This window comes from Pongo pygmaeus, chromosome 13, assembly GCF_028885625.2.
Source record: "Pongo pygmaeus isolate AG05252 chromosome 13, NHGRI_mPonPyg2-v2.0_pri, whole genome shotgun sequence".
Classification (NCBI taxonomy): Eukaryota; Metazoa; Chordata; class Mammalia; order Primates; family Hominidae; genus Pongo; species Pongo pygmaeus.
The window spans coordinates 128,851,327-128,873,531 of NC_072386.2; the positions used below are offsets into that span (position 1 = coordinate 128,851,327).

The 22,205-nt window shown below is 44.3% G+C and overlaps 1 protein-coding gene across 6 annotated transcripts in view; it reads left to right on the forward strand.

The window, feature by feature from the left end:
- Positions 1-22,205, forward strand: part of CACNA1B (calcium voltage-gated channel subunit alpha1 B) — a 248,990-nt gene that overhangs the window by 199,788 nt on the left and 26,997 nt on the right. For all 6 annotated transcript variants that reach the window (XM_054501972.1, XM_054501966.1, XM_054501970.1 and 3 more), the window contains 3 exons: positions 250-341; positions 2,557-2,701; positions 21,163-21,290. In XM_054501972.1, the coding sequence (XP_054357947.1) occupies positions 250-341; positions 2,557-2,701; positions 21,163-21,290 (365 nt within the window). The remainder of the gene's footprint in view (positions 1-249; positions 342-2,556; positions 2,702-21,162; positions 21,291-22,205) is intronic.

Genomic DNA, 22,205 nt, shown 5'->3' on the forward strand with positions numbered 1-22,205 from the left:
TTGTGAGTGTTTCGGACTTGCATCTGTGGACAGGTTCAGAGCTGGAGCCGGCACATGTGTAGCTACAGAGAGGGCGTCTATACTGGGGACGCACACTGGGCTCTCCCGGGTGGGAGTTCTCTGGTGTAAGACAGCCGCCCATCTCATGTGGGGTCCTTGTATGGCTTGCACACCCTCTCTGGCTCGGTCCACCTGCCACGGCTCCTGCAGACCCAGCAGTGTCCGTGCCATTGCTCTTCTCCATTGCAGGTGTTTGGGAATATTGCCCTGGATGATGACACCAGCATCAACCGTCACAACAACTTCCGGACGTTTTTGCAAGCCCTGATGCTGCTGTTCAGGTGTGTTGTTCGGTCAGCCCAGGCCAATGTCCACTCTTCCATCAGGGGCTGCTTTACTCAGGATGAAGAAGGCTGGGTGTCAACCGTGGAGACCACCCACTTCTAATTCCCTGACCCCACTGGCTTCCCCTCAGCAGGCCTTTCTGGTTCTTCTCCTCTCTCTGCTCCTCTTTTCCAAAGGCTCTTGATATCTGTCCCAATCTCAGAACAGGCTGAAGGGAAGCCCTGAGGGAGGTCATCCCGGGAGCCCTGGGCCAGGCCGGTCTCTGCTGCCTCGTCTGTGCTCCCTGGCGACAGCTTGGGAGCCTCCGGTAAGGCTCCAGGGAGGACAGAGGTGCAGGGGCTCTCTTGAAGTGCGGGCCTCCAGCTTTCCACCTGCGCCTTGTTGATTACAGGGATTGGTGGGATCGAGGGCAGTAGGGCAACAGGGGGAACTGACCAGCAGAGTTTGTAGCTACTCAGTGGCCCAAGGAACCCAACTGACCAGAACTGCTGGTCTGAACACACCTTTATTTTCCACCATCTCTCATGGGAGCTGCCGTTCCCTGGGCTCCTGGATCCAGCCAAGCCAAGTAATAGGCAGAACCTGGAGGAGCCAAGAGGCCATGACACAAGCTTCAGGGCCTTCTGAGACCTCCTGGTGGAGATGTGCCAGGAGAGGCCTCAGCATCAGCTGCTGTTCCTGGGCATGGAACAGGAGCTATGGGCCATCCTGGTTTGAGAGTGAACTTGGGAGCAGAGGGGAAGTGGGTGAACATGTTTTCCTGCCTCCTGAGTCTCCCACAATTTATCACTCATGAGCCTAGGACAGAAGGAAGGAGCTCTTTTAGGGATTTACCATTTCAGTTCATGTATGCAAATGCACTGGGGTGCTGCACGGCCAGCGCTGGGGGATGCTCAACACAGCCCACCCTGCCTGCAGATGTGCGCTGGGGCGAGCTCAGACCCAGACCTGCTTTGCTGAGCTGCCTGGAGAGACCTCTTAGACTCTTGTTTCTTTGCATAAGATAAGCAAGCACCCTTAGGCTGACACTGTCCTCAAATGATGTTGTTTGTCTGGGCTTTAGCTGCTGCATTAATTTTATTTCATCATTTATTACTATTCTGCCTCATGCCACAGAAGATTTAAGGCAAACCTATGAAGTCAGCCTTGGTTTTGAGGCCTTTGGTCTCGCAGCTTTCTGTTTCTCCCCGAACTTCGTGTTCCCTGGGAACACCCTTATCAGTCAGGCCCGGCACAGGTTGAAGCAGCAGCCCTGCAGGAACCCGCCTGCCTCCGGCTGTCATCAGTGAGGAGTGGGCCCAGCTTATGCCCGGGGCTGGGCACACAGACACACGGAGGTGGGGACCCAGGCCTCTGAGCCACTTGTACCCTGCCAGCCCCCGGTGCTGGCTATGTCCAGGAACAGACTCCGTGCAGGAGCATCCAGGGTGGCTGCTCAGGGCAGGGTGCTCTTGAGGTGTTCAAGGACCAGCAGAGGCAAGGGTGCTTGGAGTGGACTGAGCTGGAACCGAGATGGGGGTGAAGTCAGGGAAAGAGTGGGCAGCAGGTCCCACAGTGCTATGGGCAGTCATGTGGATTTTAGCATTTCTGATGAGCGAGGCAAATCATCGGAGGGTTTTGAGAGGAGGAAGAATGTGATCTGACCTGTGCTTAGTGGACCTGCTTCCTGCTGTGTAGGGCAGAGTGAGAAGATAGGCTCAGAAGCTTCCATAGCACAGGGCAGGTCATGGTCGCTTGGCCTAGGACAGTGAGGAGTGGTGAGAGCCTGGCTGTGTTTTGAAGGCAGATGATCTGATGAACAGGATATGGAGAGAGAAAGGAGGCAAAGATGATGCCCACATTTTTGGTTGGAGCAGCTGGAAGGAGAGTCACCATTTCTGGAAATGAAGAAGACCAAGATGGCGCGTGTCTGGGAGGAGGTCAGGAGTACAACTGGGACCTGTGGTGTCCACAAAGAAGTGCTCGCCCTGGCGCTGGCCCCTGGTGCTGTAGATAATTTTTAGTAAGCAGTGGTTTCCCAATTAATGATCAGTTTGGAAATCTAGTGCCAGAAGTTTCCTTTGAAGAAACAGCATCTGTGACCCAGGCCTTGCACACGTGTGAGCTCTCTGTGGGAAGGAGCCCAAAGGAGTGGGCACGCTTGGTAGCCCCACAGGGCTCGGGCTCCCTCAAGGGCCTCTGTGGGCCTCACAGCTCTGCCCTTCTTCTCAGGAGCGCCACGGGGGAGGCCTGGCACGAGATCATGCTGTCCTGCCTGAGCAACCAGGCCTGTGATGAGCAGGCCAATGCCACCGAGTGTGGAAGCGACTTTGCCTACTTCTACTTCGTCTCCTTCATCTTCCTGTGCTCCTTTCTGGTGAGTCCTGGGCACTGTGCCCCTCCCAGTGCCACGTCTTGTCTCGGTGCAGCTCAGGCTCCCCCCACATCTCCTGCTGATCCCTGACTCTGATCCAGGCCATGTCACAAGCTGAGTCCATGCAGATGGCCCTTGTTTCCCCAGAGATGGCGACTTCGTTAGCCTGAGAAAGGGCCGACATGGTAACGGGCTCCTGTGGGGCCTTCCTTGACATCGGTGGAAAAGGGTTACATTTCCAGGGGCAACTGTTCCTTAACTTCCAGCTTCTAGAAGGTCATCCACTGTGGTGATGGGATGTGAAGGAACAGCGTCCCAGCCAGTGTGCGGGGAAAGCAGCTGGACTGGGTAGGGAGGTCGGCAGGGCAGGCCCCAGAGGTGTGGATTTTATTCCACATCCATGGAAGCCTCTGGGGGCCTCACAGGATCTGCTTGACGTTTTACAGCTTGGCTCTGGCTTCTGTGTGAGTAGTGAGGACATGGCTGCAGAGTGAGTGAGGAGATGACTGGGGGCAACAGTGTCCTGGAGAAAGGAGAGGCAAGGGAGTGAGGTGGGATTGGGCTGCATTTTAAAAGTAGAGCTGGCATGATTGATGATGAGAGATGGGCATGCGAAGAGGAAAAAGCAGGCTGCATCCTGGGGTTTTCTGGGGCCACAGGGTGAGCAGTTCTTCTGAGATGGGAGTACTGGGGAGCTGAGATTAGGTTAGGGTTGGAGGCAACAGAGATGCCCAGCGACCTCTGGGCTGGATGGAAACGAGTTGTCGTTAGTGTTCAGTGTGTTCGTGGGGCTGCATGCTATTTGCTGGATCCCTGTTAATGCGAAGCTTAGTGCAGTGACCTGCATCCAAAGCAGCGCCTGAGTGCCTGTTAGACATACAGATTCCCGGGTCACTCCCAAGACTGCATCAGAGTGTCTTGGAGATGGATCCAGGAATCTGAGTTTTAACAAGCTCTCAAGGTGACTCTGTATGTGTTGAACTTTGGTGAGCACTGACATAGGGGAAGAACGGTGTTCAGAAAAAGGCTGAAGACTCTGCCCCAAGGGCATTGAGGAGGCAGAAAGGAGCACTAGATCCAGAAACTGAGGTGGAGCAGTCCGGGAGACAGGTGGAGAACCAGGAGTGGGCAGAGAGAGGAAGTAACCAGCCATGCACCATATTGACAGAAGGTGATGCAAGATGATGACCAAGAATTGTTCACTGGGCCAGGCGTGGTGGCTCACACCTGTAATCCCAGCACTTTGGGAAGCCCAGGCGGGCAGATCACCTAAGGCCAGGAGCTCAAGACCAGCCTGGCCAACATGGTGAAACCCCATCTCTACTAAAAATACAAAAATTAGCCAGACACGGTGGCAGGTACCTGTAATCCCAGCCACCTAGGGAGCTCAGGCAAGAGAATCGCTTGAACCTGGAAGGTGGAGGCTGCAGTGAGCCGACATCATGCCATTGTACTCCAGCCTGGGCAACAGAGCCAGACTCCATCTCAAAAAAAAAAAAAAAAAAACAAAAACAGGCTGAGACAGGAGACTCGCTAGAACCCGGGAGGTGGAGATTGCAGTGAGCCAAAATTGCGCCACTGTACTCCAGCCTGGGCAACAGAGCAAGACTCTGTCTCAAAAAAAAAAAATTGTTTATCGGACGTGGAAGGGCAGAGGCCGTTAGCGCCCTTGGCACATTGTTCCTCTGTCAGCGTAGTGGGAGTGAAGGCCTTGTTGCTGCAAGTTTGAGATCCTGTAAGAGGAGAGGAGCACAGCTGGGACAGAGATGCTCTTGACAGTGAGCAGCACTGAGGAAACACCTCAAGTCTGTGGCCCTGACTCCAAGGAGGAACAGCTGGCATGAGCTGTGCTTTTCTCTAGCCACATTCACTCCTCAGTACAAGGGTAGAAAAGTGGATTATCCAGATTCGGGATTTCCCAGACAAGTGCAAGGAGGGAGAGAAGGGTGTGTGTAAGAGTGTGGTTATTGTGCTAGACGTGGGATCAAAGCTGGGGACGGAGGAGGGTGAGGGGCAATGCCACTGGATTGGAAGTTCTCGTGAGGACACGTTTTGTGATGCAGGTATTTGAAAAAGGGAGCCAGAAAAGTAGGCGATGTGAGCAGAGTGGGATGTGTGAGGTGGAGACTCGGGAGGCAGTGAGTGATGCCATCGGTAAACATCATTGCCGTCATTACATTATCATTGCAAGATCATTACATTAACGTTAGCATGATCACTGGTGATAAGCATGTTTAGCGTGATTTGTGGAAGAAGGAGATGAGCTGATGGGTGAGAAAGTTCAGGAATGGAGAGGGCAGGCAGTGGTCGTCCCATCTGTGTGGATCTTAAAAGCAACAAGAATGATAACAAGAATAGAAGTGGAGACACAAACAGCAAGCCAGGTGCTAAGTTTTTCATGAAGGAAGGGGAAACTGGGACGTGAGCCCCAGAGAACAGGTTTTTAAAGAAGAGACCAGAGGGGACATCCATCCTCTTAGATGTTTGAGCCAGAGCAAGAACAAGTGGAGAGCACTCAGGGGGGATGGAGATATAAGGACTTGTGCTGATGGCGGACTGTGAGCTTTGCAGGGTGCAGTAGGAGGTTGAGGTGGTTGGGAATGATGTGCACTTGAGACAGGTGAGCTTACACTTAGATAGAGAAATACAGAAGAACCTACAAAACTGTGTTTCACTACTTGCTAGAAACCAAGGGAAGGATTTCCATGTTTGAGTCATCTCCTGATCCCTCCGAAGACCCCTTGTGGGCAGCAGGGAGGGTGGGCTTTTTGGAGAATCACTTTCCTGAGGCATTGGTCTCTATACTGTTCAAAGACATCTGGTGCTGTAAGAACCAGCACACCTGTGGGCACAAAGCCAAACCTACTAGCCTGACCTTACCATGCACCTAGCTGCAGAGATGGGGTTCCACAGAAAGCCACATTCATGATACCACACCACGTACAGGGCCAGCACTCACTAGACATGTCCAGGATGAGTCGAGGAATCCTTGGGTTTAGCTGTCACTCCTGTGCAGAGAAGAGGGTATTTCGTGGCCACTGTCCTTTGTTCTTGTCCCCATGGACCTCAGTCATGGTTCTTGGCTAACCCTGGTGTCTCCTTATTGAAATTGTAATCCTAATCCTTCTAGCAGTTCCCTCACAGATTGGACATGCTGGGCAACTCATGCCTTGAAACACTTGGATGTGGTTTGGTCTGATAGAGAAGTGACATGGAAAAAATGGGACTGTGAATTTGGGATGGGTGGCAGGACTTGGTTAGGTTGGGATTTGGTTCCATTAATTGGAATAGAGGGTGCTGACGGAAGAATAGGGAATGAGGTTGTTCATGACAGCCTGCTGATAATCACTGAGTCAGGCACTATGCAGGGTCTTATGAGTACATTAAGTATTTTAGTCTCTGTGACAGTCCTGAGATTGGTATTATTATTATTATTATTATTATTATTATTACAATGAAGAAATGGAGGTTTAGGGATGTTAAATATCTTAGCCTGAGTTTAGAACCTAAGCTTTTGAAATGGACAAATTCCTAGAAAGACACAAATTATCATAACTGACTGAATTAAGTAGAAAATCTGAATAGACCTGTAACAAGTAAGCAGATTGGATCAGTAATCGAAAACTTCCCAATAAAGAGAAGCCCAAGATCATATAATGGCAAAGGGACACTCTTTGCTCGGAAAACAGGACATCCACATACAAAAGAGCGGAGTTGGATTCCTACTTTATACCATATACAAAAATTAACATAAAATTAAATAACTAAATGTAAGAGCTATTAACTATAAAGCTCTTAGAAGAAAACATAGTGGATAAATCTTTATGATGTTTTACTTAGTAACAGAGTCTTAGATTTGACACCAGAATCACAATAAAAGAAAAAATAAATTTGTCTACCCAAAATTAAAAACTTTTTAGTATCAAAGGACACTATCAACAGAATGAAAAGGCAACTCAAGGAATTGGAGAAAATATTTGCAAATTACATTTCTGATAAAGGGTGAATATCAGAATTGTTGAAAGAAAATCTTTAGCCAATTTAAATTTAACAGAGTTTAATTGAGCAAAGAATGATTTGCAAGTTGTGCAGCCTCTTGAGTCTGAGTAGGCTCAGAGACTCCAACACAGCCACATGGCAGAAGAGGATTTATGGACAGAAAAAGGAATATGATGTACAGAAAATGGAAGTGAGGTACAGAAACAGTTGATTGGTTACAGCTTAGCGTTTGCCTTATTTGAACACAGAACAGTTAGCTCCCTTTGATTGGCCAAAACTTGATGATTGGCGTGATAATAGGTTACAAAGTCTGTTTACACTTCCATTTAGGTTATAGTTCACTAGGTACAGAGAAACCTTTAGGCTGAACTTAAAATATATAAGGAGGCAGCTTTAGGCTAAACTTGATTTAACAAAATGTATAAAGAACTTCTACAACTCAACAACAAAAATAAAACAACCCAATTAAGAAATGAGAGGTAACATCAGCAAGATGGCTGACCTTCCCCCTAGTGCTTGTCCTTCTCAAAAAGACAGAACAATGGACAAAAAATTACATTTTAATGAAAATAACTGAGGGAGAGTCTCGGAGTACATCAGAGGTGTAACAGAGACACTGGTGAGCACAGAAACTTGGGATGGCCACTTAGAGAATGGAAGGAAACACCAAGCAAACACCACCACCCCATCCCGCCACTGGGATCAGCTGGGACCTAGGAGAGCTTTTCCCTTTGGTGAGGAGGTAAGCAAGAGGATCCCAGCAGCCCCCATCACCACCTCGGACACCTACAGACCCTACCACTCGGGTCCCCTGCAGTCCTCAAGGCACTAAGCCCAGCTGAAGGAGCTGCCTGGAGTCCACAGACCTGTGCTCCCCCCAGAGACAAAGCCAACACTGCTCAGCCCTGTGGCCCATGTGGCTACCTAGGAATTGGAACTAGAGTGGGAGTGTGACTTGCTCCTGGAGTAGCCGCAGCTTCCCTTTATCCTTGAGGCAAAACTGCCATCAAACTAACCGAGACTGGTGGCCAACATCCCCAAGCTGAGCTGCAAGCAGCTGTTACACCCTTCCCTGAGGGGCCAAGTGGAGGTGGAGCTGCTTCACCTACCCTTCCCCTCCATGCCCATAGGTCAGAGCTGAAGTGGTACCCTGCCTCCTGGGAAAACAGTACCTTGGCCACTCAGAGCGGTCACACCTCCCCAGTGTTTAAGTTGAAGCAGTTCCCTGCATCCCAGGAAATGGTGCATTGGCCACCTAGAGCAGTCACATCCCCCAAGCCTGAGCTGAAGTGGCACATTGTCCCCACCCCCCACCCCTGGGAATCAGTGCCCTGGCTGAACTGAGGGCTGTGCATCCCAGGGCTGAACTGACACGGTACCCTGCCATCCCAGATAAATAGAGCATTGGCTTAGCTGAGACACCCAGCCCCATAGGCCAGATAGCTCTAGTGCCCTGCTTCCCTGGAGCTAGACTTGCCCCCTAGAGTCTGAGCTGCTGAGACAGACCTGGGGAGTGGAGTTCCCTGCCTCCCCAGGGCTCAAATGACAGCTGTGCTCTGCCATTCTAGGGCACTTTGCTGCTACTACACCTGGTTTCACAGAACCTGGGATACTGCCAAGCCCTACCATCCCAGGGTCTAGAGTAACCACTACATGGTGCCTTTTCCCCTGGGACCCAAGATGCCACTAACCCCTATTGGTTCAGGTTCCTGAATTGCAGCTGTATCCAACTTCTCAGGCCCAAAACTCCAGAGCACCCCTTCTTCCTGAATTAGACCAGTGCTGTGCCCTGCCCTCACCCCACCCAGGAGTAGAATCACAGCTATAATCTCGCCCCCGGGCCTGAGCTGCTAGGGAATGGCTTAGGGTCAGATCCTGGCACTGTGGGCAACGTACACCCAACTCTGCCCCAGGGAGCAAACCTGTACCCCAACACCCAGGTGCCACAGTAAGTTCATGAGATTCTAAGTATAGGACCCCAGCTCCGCAGCCACTCTGAGCACCTGCACCTGGAACCCAGTGGTGCTGCAGCTGATTGCAGGCCATTAGACCTGATACCAAGAAGTGTCCCCTCAGCTAAGTCTTCCCATTGTGGGGAAAACAAAAATAAAAGGACCCCAAAAGCCCTTGACACTGAGGACATTTACAGCCTATGCTGCCACTTCTGTTGCCACAAACTTCTACACCCTGCACAACTGAAGTGCCCACAGTTACTGCTAATGTTGAATGCAGCTAAAGAAGTTGTAGGGAGACTATACCACTGCACCTGGAAACAGAGTAACTATGCCCTTCCCAGCTGGCACACTAAAACCCAACTGTACTGTACAAAGTTTGGAAGAGGTGCTTTGTTCTACCAGATGTACAGACATCAAGGGACACAAGACACTTGAAAAAGCAAGGAAATCACCAGGAGTGGTGGCTCACGCCTGTAATCCCAGCACTTTGGGAGGCCAAGGCGGGTGGATCACGAGGTCAGGAGATCGAGACCATCCTGGCTAACATGGTGAAACCCCGTCTCTACTAAAAATACAAAAAAATTAGCTGGGCGCAGTGGCGGGCACCTGTAGTCCCAGCTACTTGGGAGGCTGAGGCAGGAGAATGGTGTGAATCCGGGAGGCGGAGCTTGCAGTGAGCTGAGATCACACCACTGCACTCCAGCCTGGGCGACAGAGCGAGACTCCATCTCAAAGGAAAAAAAAAAAAAAAAAAAAGCAAGAAAATCTGACATCATCACCCAAGGAACATAACTCTTTAGTAGTAGACCCTAGTAAAAACTAAATTTAAAAACTGCCAGAAAAGGGATTCAAAATAATGTTCTTAAAGAAGTGCAACAAGATACAAGAAAATACAGGTAGACAATACAATGAAATCAGAAATGCAATTGACAGTATGAATGAAAAATTCAACGAAGAGATAGGAATCATAAAAAAAGAACCAGGCAGAAATCCTGCAGCTGACAAATTCAATGAATGAAATTAAAATAAAAACTAACAATAGAGAGCTTCAACAGTGAATTTGATCAAGCAGAAGAAAAAAGAAATCTTTGAACTTGAAGATAGGTCATTTGAAATTAATCAGTCAGAGGGAAAGAAAAGAAATAATTAAAATGAGTGAAGAAAAGCCTTCAAGAATTACGGAGTATGATCAAGCAAAAAAATATTTTATGGGAGTCTAGAAGGAAAAGAGAAGGGAAAAGGTATAGAAAATCTATGTAATAAAGTAATAGCTGGAAAATTCCCAAGTCTGGGGAGAGATGTGGACATCCAAATCCAAGAAGCTCAACAGTCCTTCAATAGTTTCAACCAAAAAGGTTCTCCCTAGGACATGTTATGGTCAAACTGTCAAAAGTCAAAGAGAAGAGAAAATTCTAAAAGCAGCAAGAGAAAAGCATCAAGTCACATATAACAGAATCCCCCATTAGACTGAAAGCAGATTTCTCTGCAGACATTTTATAGACCAGGAGAGAATGGAATGGAATGATATATTCAAAGTGGTAAAAGGAAAACAAAAAACAAACTGTCAGTCAAGAATACTATACCTAGCAAAGCTGTCCTTCGGAAATGAGGGAGAAATAAAGTCTTTCCCAGACAAGGAAGAAGTGAGGGAATTCATCACCACTAGACCAGCCTTACAAGAAATACACAAGGGAGTACTACATCTGGAAGCAAAGACATGATAATTACTATCGTGAAAACACACAAAAATATAAAACTCGCTGGTAGAGTGAGTTTCACAAAAGAGAAAGAAAATAATCAAACCTTACTATTACAGAAAACCACTAAACTATAATGATAAATAATGAGAGGAAGAAAGGAAGAAAGGATATACAAAACAACCAGAAAACAGTTAACAAAATGGCAGAAGTCCTACCTATAAATGATAACCTTACATGTAAATGGATTAAATTCCCCCACTTAAAGTATATAAACTGGCTGAATAGATTTTTTAAATGACCCAACGATATACTGCCTACAAGAAGCTCACATCACCTATAAAGACACATATAGAGTGAAAGTGAAGGGATGAAAAACATATTCCACATAAATAGAAACCAAATTGAGCAGGAGTGCTATACTTATATTCAGACAAAGCAGACTTTAAGTCAAAAACTCTGAAAAGAAGCCCAGTGTGGTGGTGCATACTTGTAGTCCCAGCAACTTGGGAGGCTGAGGTGGAAAGATTGCTTGAGTCCAGGAGTTCAAGGCGGTAGTGTGCTGTGATTACACCTGTGAGTAGCTATTACACTCCAGCCTGGGTAACATACCAAGACCCCATCTCTTTAAGAAAAAAAATTTTAGGGCAAGGAATGTCATTATATGATGATAAAGGAATCAACTCAGCAAGAAAATACAACAATTGTCAATATATATGGACCCAACAGTAGAGCACCCAGACATACAAAACAAATATTATTAGATCCAAAAAGAGAGATAGATTCTAGCACAGTGTCATTTGCGGATTTCCGTACCCCATACTCAGCATTAAACAGATCATCTAGACAGAAAATCAACAACAAAAAACCCACGTTGGCTTTAAACTGCCTTTTAGTCCAAATGGACCTAACAGACATTTCCAGAACTTTTCATCCAACCATTGCATGGTACACATTAGCTTCATCATCACATGGAAGATTATCTAGGAGAGATCAGATGTTAGGCCACAAAACAAGTCTCAACAAATGTAAAATAATTGAAATCATATCAAGTATTTTTCTAACAAAAATAAAACTAGAAATCAATAACAAGGGGAGCTTTTGAAATTGTACAAATTCATGAAAATTAACATTCTCCTGAATGACAGATGGGCCACGGAAGAAATTAAGAAGGCAGTTTTACAATTTGGCCTGGCACAGTGGCTCACGCCTGTAATCCCAGCACTTTGGGAGGCTGAGGCGGGTGGATCGTTTAAGGTCAGGAGTTCGAGACCAGCCTGGCTAACATGGTGAAACCCTGTCTTTACTTAAAACATAAAAATTGGCGGGTGTGGTGGTGGGCGCCTGTAATCCCAGGTACTCAGGAGGCTGAGGCAGGAGAATCACTTGAACCTGGGAGGCAGAGTTTGCAGTGAGCCAAGATTGCACCACTGCACTCCAGTCTGGGTGACAGACTGAGACTCTGTCTCAAAAAAAAAAAAAAGAAAAAAGAAAAGAAAAAAAGAAGGCTGGGCACAGTGGCTCACGCCTGTAGTCCCAGCACTTCGGGAGGCCGAGGTGGGTGGATCATGAGGTCAAGAGATCGACACCATCCTGGCCAACATGGTGAAACCCCGTCTCTACTAAAAATACAAAAATTAGCCGGGCGTGGTAGCACGCGCCTGTAGTCCCAGCTACTTGGGAGGCTGAGGCAGGAGAATCGCTTGAACCTGGGAGGCGGAGGTTGCAGTGAGCCGAGATCGTACCACTGCACTCCAGCCTGGTGACAGAGTAAGACTCCGTCTCAAAAAAAAAAAAAAAAAAAAAGACAAAAAGACAAAAAGAAAAAGAAGAAAAAAAATTTTTGAAACAATAAAAATAGAAACACATATCATGATAACTTGAACCAGGGGCAGGGTAGGTGGAGAAGAAACATAGCATGCCAAAACTTATGGGATACAGTAAAAGCAGTATGAAACAGGAATTTTATAGCAATAAAAGCCTACATCAGAAACACACAAAGATTTCAAATAAATGACTTGATGCATCTCAAGGAACTAGGAATAAAACCCAGACCAGGTCGAAAATTAGTAGAGGAACAAAAATAATAAAGATCAGAGCAAGAGCAAAAAGAGACAATATTGAGATGAAAACATTACAAAAGATCAGTGAAATGAAAATGTAGCCAGGTGCGGTGGCTCACACCTGTAATTCCAGCACTTTGGGAGGCCATGGCAAGTGGATCACTTGAGGTTAGAAGTTCAAGACCAGCCTGGCCAACATGGTGAAACCCCATCTCTACCAAAAGTACAAAAATTAGCCAGGTGTGTTGGCAGGCACCTGTAAGCCCATCTACTTGGGAGGCTGAGGCAGGAGAATTGCTTGAACCCAGGAGGCGGAAGTTGCAGTGAGCCAAGATTATGCCACTGCACTCCAGCCTGGGTGACAAAGCCAGACTCTGTCTCAAAAAAAAAAAAAAATTGTTTTTTTGAAAAGGTAATTGACAAACCATTAGCTAGACTAAGCAAGAAAATATGCAAATAAATAATTCAGAAGTAAAAAAGGAGACATTACAACTAATATCATAGAAATACAAAGGCTTATTAGTGAATATTATGAACAACTATACACCAACACATTAGAAAACCTAGTGGAAATGGATGAATTCCTGGATGCATGGAACCCACCAAGATTGAACCAAGAAGAAAAGAAAACCTGAACAGACCAATTACTGTAATGAGATTGAATCTGTAATTTAAAAATCTCCCATCGGCCGGGCATGGTGGCTTACGTTTGTAATCCCAGCACTTTGTGAGGTCAAGGCAGGCAGATCATGAGGTCAGGAGATCGAGACCATCCTGGCCAACATGGTGAAACCCCGTCCCTACTAAAATACAAAAAAAAATTAGCCAGGCGTGGTGGTGCACACCTGTGGTCCCAAGTACTCAGGAGGCTGAGGCAGGGGACTTTCTTGAACCTGGGAGGCAGAGGTTGTAGTGACCAGAGATTGCGCCATTGCACTCCAGCCTGGGCAACAAGAGCGAAACTCCGTCTCAAAAAAAAAAAAAAAAAATCCCATCAAAGAAAAGCCCAGGGTGCTTCACTAGAGAATTCTGCCAAACATTTAAAGAAGAACTAATACCTGTTCTTCTCAACCTCTTCTAGAAAATTGAAGAGGAGGAGGGAATTCTTCTAAACTCATTCTACAAGACTAGCATTACCCTAATATAAAAACCAGACAAGGACACAGCAGAAACAGAAACAAAAACAAAAAACACGAGAAAGAAAAAGGAAACTAGGAAACTATAGGCCAATATTCCTGATGATCGTAGATGGAAAAATTCTCAAGAAAAACAGTATTTTGTAGTAATTAGTAATAACTGAATCCAGCAGCACATTTTAATTCACTGTGATCAAATGGGATTTATTCCTGGGATGTAAGGATGGTTCAACATAAGTAAACCAGTAATCAACATAATACATTACATCAACAGAATGAAGGACAAAAACAATATTATCATCTCAATAGACACAGAAAAAAACATTTGATAAAATTCAACATCCCTTCATAATGAAAACTCAACAAGTTAGGTTGGAAGATACCTCAACACAATAAAGGCTGTATATGACAAACCCACAGCCAACATCATACTGAATGGGGAAAAGATCTACAACAAGAAAGGATACCCACTTTCACCACTGTTATTCAACATAGTACTGGAAGTTCTAGCCAGAGCAGTTATGTAAGAAAAAAAAACAAGCTGCATCCGAACTGGAAAGAAGGAAGTCAAATTGTTCCTGTTTGCAGACAACATGTCTTATATATAGAAAACCCTAAAAGCTCCACCAAAAAATCCTTAGAACTCATAAAGTAATTCAGTAAAATCAATGTACAAAAATCAGTAGTGTGTCTGTATACCAACAACAAACTAGCAGAAAAGAAATCAGTCTCATTTACAATAGTTACAAAAGAAATAACTAAGGAAGTGAAAGATCTCTACAAAGAAAACCGTAAAACATTGATGAAAGATACTGAAGAGGACACACAAAAAATAGAAAGACATTCGATGCTCATGGATTGGAAGAATTAATATTGTGAAAAGGACCATACAGATTTAATGCAATCCCTATCAAAATACCAATGACATTCTTCATAGAAATATAAAAAACAATCCTAAAATTAATACACAACCACAAAAGACCCTGGATAGCTTAAATAATTTTGAGCAACAAGAAGAAAGCTGGAGGCATCACACTACCAGACTTCAAAACAGCATGGTACTGGCATAAAAACAGAAACATAGACCAATGGAACAGAATAGAGAACTCAGAAATAAGTCTTTGTATTTACAGCCAACTGATTTTTAACAAAAGCACCAAGAACATTTATTGGAGCAGGACAGTTTCTTCAATAAACAATGGTAGGGAAACTAGATATCCACATGCAGAAAAATGCAGCTCAACCCCTATCTCTCGCTATATACAAAAGCCAACTCAAAATGGACCAAAGACTTAAATGTAAGACTCAAAACCATGAATCTACTGGAAGAAAATACAGGGAAAACACTTCAGGGCATTGGTCTGGGCAAAAATTGTATGGAGAAGACCTGAAGAGCACAGGCAACCAAAGCACAAATAGACAAATGGGATTGCATTTCAGTGAAAAGCTTCTGCACAGCCAATGAAATAATCAGCAGAGTGACAACTTGCAGAATCAGAGAAAATATTGCAAACTATTTATCTGACAAGCTATTAATATCCGGAATATACAAGGTGAAACTCAAACAACCCATCAGCAAAAAAAAAAAAAAAAATCAGATTAATAAATGGGCAAATGAACTGAATAGACATCTCTCAAAAGAAGACATACGAATGGCCAGCTGGTATAAGAAAAAGTGCTCAACATCTCTAATCATCAGGGAAATGCAAATCAAAACCAAAGTGAGATACCATCTCACCCCAGTTAGAATGGCTGTTATCAAAAACACACAAAAAAAATAACAAATACTCATGAGGATGGAGAGAAAGGAGAACTCTTACACACTGTTGGTAGGAAGCCTCCTCAAAAAACTGAAAATAGAACTACTGTGTGTGATCTAGCAATTCCACTACTGGGTATATATCCAAACGGAGGGAAATCAATTGTGTCAGAGATATCTGGGCTCTCATGTTTTTTGCCATACTCTTCACAGTAGCCAAGATATGGAATCAACTTAAGAGTCCATTCACACATGAATGGATTTTTAAAATATTTTCTTTATACACAATGGAATACTATTTAGCCATAAAAAGAATGAAATTCTGCTGTTTGTGGCAACATGGATGAGCTTGGAGGTCATTATGTTAAGGTAAATAAGTCAGGTGCAGAAAGATAAATATTGCATGTTCTCACTCATATGTGGAAGCTAAAAAAAAATTGCTCTCATAGAAGTGGAGAGTGGAATAGTGGTTACTAGAGGCAGGAAAGGTTAGGAGGACGGGATAGCCAAAGGTTGGTGAACAAATACAAAAGTACAGCTAGACAGGTGAAATAAGTTTGAGTCTTCTATATCACTGTAGGGTGACTATAATTAACAACAGTTTGTTGAATATTTTCAAATATTTCAAATATTTTCAAATAGGAGAGCAAATTTTGAATGCTCCCAACACAGAAATAAGTGAGGTGATGGATATGCTAATTACTGTGATTTGATCATTACACATTTGTATACATGTATCAAAATATTACACTGTACCCCATAAATATATACAATTATTGCATGTCAATTAAAAAAATAATGAAAGCAAAAGAAAAATTTTTAAGAAAGAAATGGGCAAAGGGATTGAATTTTAAAAAAGGAACCGAATAAGTAAAAATAAAGTAAATAGCTCCTATGGGGGAACCAGCCCCCAGTATTTCAGCGTAGGTTCTTTTCTATTTTTCCTAAGTGTCGGCTGGTCTGAGAAATAAAGAGAAAGAGTACAAAAGAGAGAAATTTTACAGCTGGGCCTCCGGGGGTGACATCACCTACTGGTAGGTTCCGTGATGCCCCTTGAGCTGCAAAATCAGCAAGTTTTTATTAGGGATTTCAAAAGGGGAGAGGGGTACAAACAGGGAGTAAGTCACAAAGATCACATGCTTCAAAGGGCAATAAAAGATCACAAGGGCAGAGAGGCAGAGCAAGATCACAAAGCCAGGGCGAAATTAGAATTACTGATGAGGTTCCATGTCCCACTGGGCACGCATTGTCTTGATAAACATCTTAACAGGAAACCTGGTTCGAGAGCAGACAACCGGTCTGACTAGAATTTGCCAGGCTGAAATTTCCTAATCCTAGCAAGCCTGAGGGCACTGCAGGAGACCAGGGCATGTTTCATCCCTTGTCTTCAACCACATAAGGCACACAATCCCAGAGCGGCAGTCCATAGGCCTACCCCTGGGAATGCATTCCTTTCCCAGGGTTATTCCTTGCTGGGAAAAGAATTCAGCGATATTTCTCCTATTCGCTTTTTGCAAGAAGAGAAATATGGCTCTGTTCTGCCCGGCCCTGCAGGCAGTCAGACCTTATGGTTATCTCCCTTGTTCCCTGAAAATCGCTGTTACCCTGTTCTTTTTTAGGATGCCCAGATTTCATATCGTTCAAACACACGTGTTTTACTAACAATTTGTACAGATAACGCAATCATCACAGGGTCCTGAGGCGACATACATCCTCAGCTTACGAAGATGACAGGATTAAGAGATTAAAGTAAAGCCAGGCATAGGAAATTATAAGAGTATTGATTGGGGAAGTGATAAATGTCCATGAAATCTTCACAATTTATGTTCAGAGATTGCAGTAAAGACAGGTATAAGAAATTATAAAAGTATTAATTTGGGGAACTAATAAATGTCCATGAAATCTTCACAATTTATGTTCTTCTGCCGTGGCTTCAGCCAGTCCCTCTGTTCAGGGTCCCTGACTTCCCGCAACAAGCTCCTGCCCAGCCCGTGAAATAATCAACAGAATGACAAGACAACTTGCAGAATCAGAGAAAATATTTGCAAACTATTCATCTGACAAGTGATTAATATCCATTTCTCCAAATACAATGACCAATAAGCACATGAAAAAATATTCAACATCACTAATAATTAGGGAAATGCAAATCAAAACCACAGTGAAATACCACTTCACACCCAGTAGAATTGCTATTACTAAAGAAAAAAAGATAGAAAAAGAAAAGAGAATAGGCTGGGTGCAGTAGCTCACACCTATAATCTCAACACTTTGGGAGGCCGAGGTAGACAGATCACCTAAGTTCAGGAGTTCAAGACCAGCTTGGCCAACATGGCAAAACCCTGTCTCTACTAAAAATACAAAAATTAGCTGGGCCTGGTGGTACATGTCTAATCCCAGCTACTCAGGAGGCTGAGGCATGAGAATCGCTTGAACCCAGGAGACGGAAGTTGCAGTGAGCCGAGATCATGCCTGGGCTACAGAGGGAGACTCTGTCTCAAAAAAAAAAAAAAAAAAAAAAAGAAGAAGAAGAAAGAAAAGAAGAAAAGAAAATAGGCCAGGTGCAGTAGCTCAGGCCTGTAATCCCAACACTTTGGGAGTCCAAGGCAGGCAGATCAGTTGAGGCCAGGAGTTTGAGACTAGCCTGGCCAACATGGTGAAATTCTGGCTCTACTAAAAATACAAAAATTAGCCTGGTGTGGTGGCACACACCTTTAATCCCAGCTACTTGGGAGGCTGAGGCACAAGAATCTCTTGAACCCAGGAGGCGGAGGTTGCAGTGAGCTGAGATCACGCCACCGTACTTCAGCTTAGGCGACAGAGTGAGACTTTGTCTCAAAAAATAAAATAAGACCACACCTGTAATACCAGCACTTTGGGAGGCTGAGGCGGGCAGATCACCTGAGGCCAGGAGTTTGAGACCAGCCTGGCCAACATGATGAAACCTTGTTTCTACTAAAAATACAAAAATTAGCTGGGTGTGGTCTCATACACTTGTAATCCCAGCTACTCAGGAGGCTGAGGCAGAGAACAGCTTGAACCTGGGAGGTGGAGGCTGCAGTGACCCGAGATCACGCCACTGCACTCCAGCCTGGGAGACAGAGCAAGACTCCATCTCAAAAAATAAATTAATAAATTAATTAAATTAATTAATTAATATTGGCAAAAATGTGGAGAAATTTCAACCCTTGTGCACTGGTGGGTATGACTGTAAAATGGTGGTGTGGAAAATAGTATGACAGTTCCTCAAAAGATTAATAAAAGTGAATTACAGAATGATCCAGTAATTCTACTCTTGGTATAGACCCAAAAGAAATCAAATCAGGGACTTCAACAGATATATGTCCACACATGCTCATAGCAGTGTTATTCACAATAGCCAAAAGGAGAAAGGAACCCCAGTTTCCATCAACAGATGAATGGGTAAACAAAATGTATGAACATTCAATGGACTATAATTATTCAGCCTTAAAAAGGAAGGGAATTCTGACACATTTTACAATGTGAATAAACCTTGAAGACATTATGTTAGGTGAAATAAGCTAGTCACAAAAGGACAGATACTGTATGATTCCACTTATATAAGTTACCTATAGTAGTCAAATTCATCGAGACAGTAAGTAGAATGGTGGTCTCCAGGGGAGGATGGATGAGGAATTACTGTTTCATGGATACAGAGTTTCAGTTTGGGAATACAAAGAAAGTTTTGGAGATGGATGGTATTCATGGTCGCACAACAATGTGAATATACTTAATGCCACTGACCTCTACACTTAAAAATTATTAAAATGGAAATTTTTTTGTTATGTATCTTTACTACAGTAAAAAAAAAAAAAAGAACAAAAGAAAATGAACACTCAAACTTCTCCCAAACATACAAGAGGAGGAAACACTTCTTAACACATTCTGTGAGGCCAGCATTATCAGATATGCCACAAGAAAAGAAAACTGCAGACTTACATCCCTCATGAATATTGATCCAAAGATCATCAACAAAAATACTAGCAAACTAATTCCAACAACACATTTCCCAATTTCAAAATGTACTAGAAAGCGACAGTAATCAAAACAATGTGGTACTGGCCTAAAGATAGACACATAGGCCAATTAAGTAGAATTGAAAGTCCAGCAATAAACTCAAATATCTGTGTTCAATTGACTTTTGACAGTTGTGCTAATGGGGGAAAGAATTGTCTTTCTTTCCATGATAATTCAGTGAGGGAGAGAATAATCTTTTCAACAAATAATATGAAGAAAACTGGATATCCACATGCAAAAGAATGAGGTTGGACCTCTATCTCACTCAATATACAAAATTATCTCAATCAATCAAAGACCTAATAGAATAGCAAAAATTATGAAACTATTAGAAGAATACATAAAGGGTAAATCTTCAGGACCTCAGAATTGGTGATGGATTCTTAGATTTGACACCAAAATCATGAACAACCAAAGAAAAAATAGATAAATTGGACTACATCAAAATTTAAAACTTTTGTACGTCAAAGGACATTATCAAATATGTGGAAATACAATGTACAGAACAAAATGGTAGGAAATACTTGCAAATCACATATTTAATAAGGGGTTAATATTCAGCATATATAAAGAACTCCTACACCTCAACAACAAAAAAACCAAACAACTCAATTTTTTAAATGGCAAGGGATAAGAGTAGGCATTTCTCTAAAAGAGATATACAAATGGCAAACAATCACATGAAAAGATATTCAGCATCTTTGGTCATCAAGGAAATGCAAATCAAAACCACAATGAGATACCTCTTTATATCCACCATGACAGCTATAACAATACTTTTTCTATAAATTGAAAATAACAAGTGTCAACAAGGATGTGGAGAAGGAGGAACTGTTGTACATTGCCAGTAGGAATGTAAAATGCACCAGCTGCTATAGAAGAAGTTTGGCAGTTCCTAAAAAAAAATGAAGCATAGAATTACCATATGACCCAGTAATTTCACTCCTAGGTATATACCCAAGAGAAATGAAAAGATATATCTGCATAGAAACTTGTACATGAATGTTTATGGCAACATGAATCATAATAGTCAAAAGGCAGAAACAACACAAATGCCTATCAGTGAATGAATGAATGTGGTGTATTACCACTGGAACGTTATTCAGCCATAAAAAGAAGTGAAGTACTAATATATACTACAATATGGATGAACCTTGAAAACATTAAGCTAAGTGAAAGAAGCCAGACATCAAATCATATTGTGTGATTCCTTTATGTGAAATTCCAGAATAGACACAGCCATAGAAACAGAAAGGAGATTGGTGGTTGCCAGGGGGTTGGGGGGGTGGGGATAAGGGTGGTGATTACCTAATGTGTATGAGGTATTCTTCGGGAACGATGAAAAAAGTTTTGAAACGAGAGAGATGGTTGCACAATATTGTGAATACACTAAATGCCCCTGAACTGTACATTTTAAAATGGGTAATTGTAGGTTATGTGACTTTAAACTTAATTTTAAAATAAGAACCCAAACTGTTGGCCTGTAGAGTCCAAACTGTTAACTGCAAGTCACTGATTTCATGGAAGGCCAGGCTGAGAGGGAAAGACAATGTGATCACAGAGAGGAAGGGAGAGTCATGGACAGGAAACTCCGGGGCCTGAAATAGGGCAAGACACTAGCATGTGGATTCCAGAACCCCGGGAAGGCAGGAAGTCTTGGAAGTCCCATGGGGACAGCAGGTCGGGCATGTGCTGGTCAAATCAGAGTGACCCCTGCTATCCTGAGAGCTTCATACACACTGGAGAGTGGTGGGGGAGCGGGGGGGAGGGCAGGCTGAGGTCTCTCTACGTTACCTGTTCTCCTTCCTGTCCTGCAGATGTTGAACCTCTTTGTGGCTGTGATCATGGACAATTTTGAGTACCTTACGCGGGACTCTTCCATCCTAGGTCCTCACCACTTGGACGAGTTCATCCGGGTCTGGGCTGAATACGACCCGGCCGCGTGGTAAGTGAGCCCTGGTGCTCTGTGGTCCTTGGGGGTGGTCCATACCCATAGATCTTGGGATGGGCCTGGTGGCTTCAGACATGTTTCAAGTGAGCACCCCCTCAGGTTTTGGTTTGGGGCCCAGGGATCTGTCCTGTTTCGTGTAGAGCAGCAGTGGTGTCCCCTCTGAGCAGCGCCTCCCTTTTCCGTCTCGTGTGCCTTTGGGCAGTGGCCCGGACTGCATAAACTGATAAGGGTCTTTTGAGACCTTGAGTTCAGTTCCTTGGGAGGTACCCGGAGTCGTGGAAGGTTTTCAAGCGGTTTGTGAGACTCGGGTCTTCTGCTGAAATTTACTGTCTTCTTTCAAGGCCTGTCACGTGAGGGCTCATGGAGGGCTTGTGGGAGAGTGTGTGGAGACAGCACAGCCATAGCGTCCTTGTGAAACTTGATGTGGGGTTTTAGGACATTCTCCCTAAGGGCCAGGAGTCTCCCTCTGCTCTTTCTTTTGGGGACAGGGGCCAACATGCACCTCTGTGTCCCCAGCCCAGGCTGCACATAGTGGGTGCTTGGTGAACTTTTTTGACAGATGAGCTACCAGGAAGGCTGTAGTGTGTTTAAGACCTTTGTCTATCATCTGTCATGGTGGGAAAGGTTTACTTGTTTCAAAGGTGAGGAGTGGTGCCTTTCCCGACAGAACAGGAGTCGCATGAAGGGCATGGTTTGGGTCAGAAGGTGAAGCTGTTTGAGATCAGGATCCACGGGGGTCCCGTACAGCATGGCATCTCAGCAGGGCTGAGAGCTCATTCTTGAAGGAAGACAGGTCAGGCAGCATGGCTTCTCCATCTTTCTGTTTGTCCATTCCTTCCATCACTCGTTCCTCATTTACTTGCTCACTCACTCACTCAAGCAGTGTCTACTGTGGGCTGCTCCCTGCAA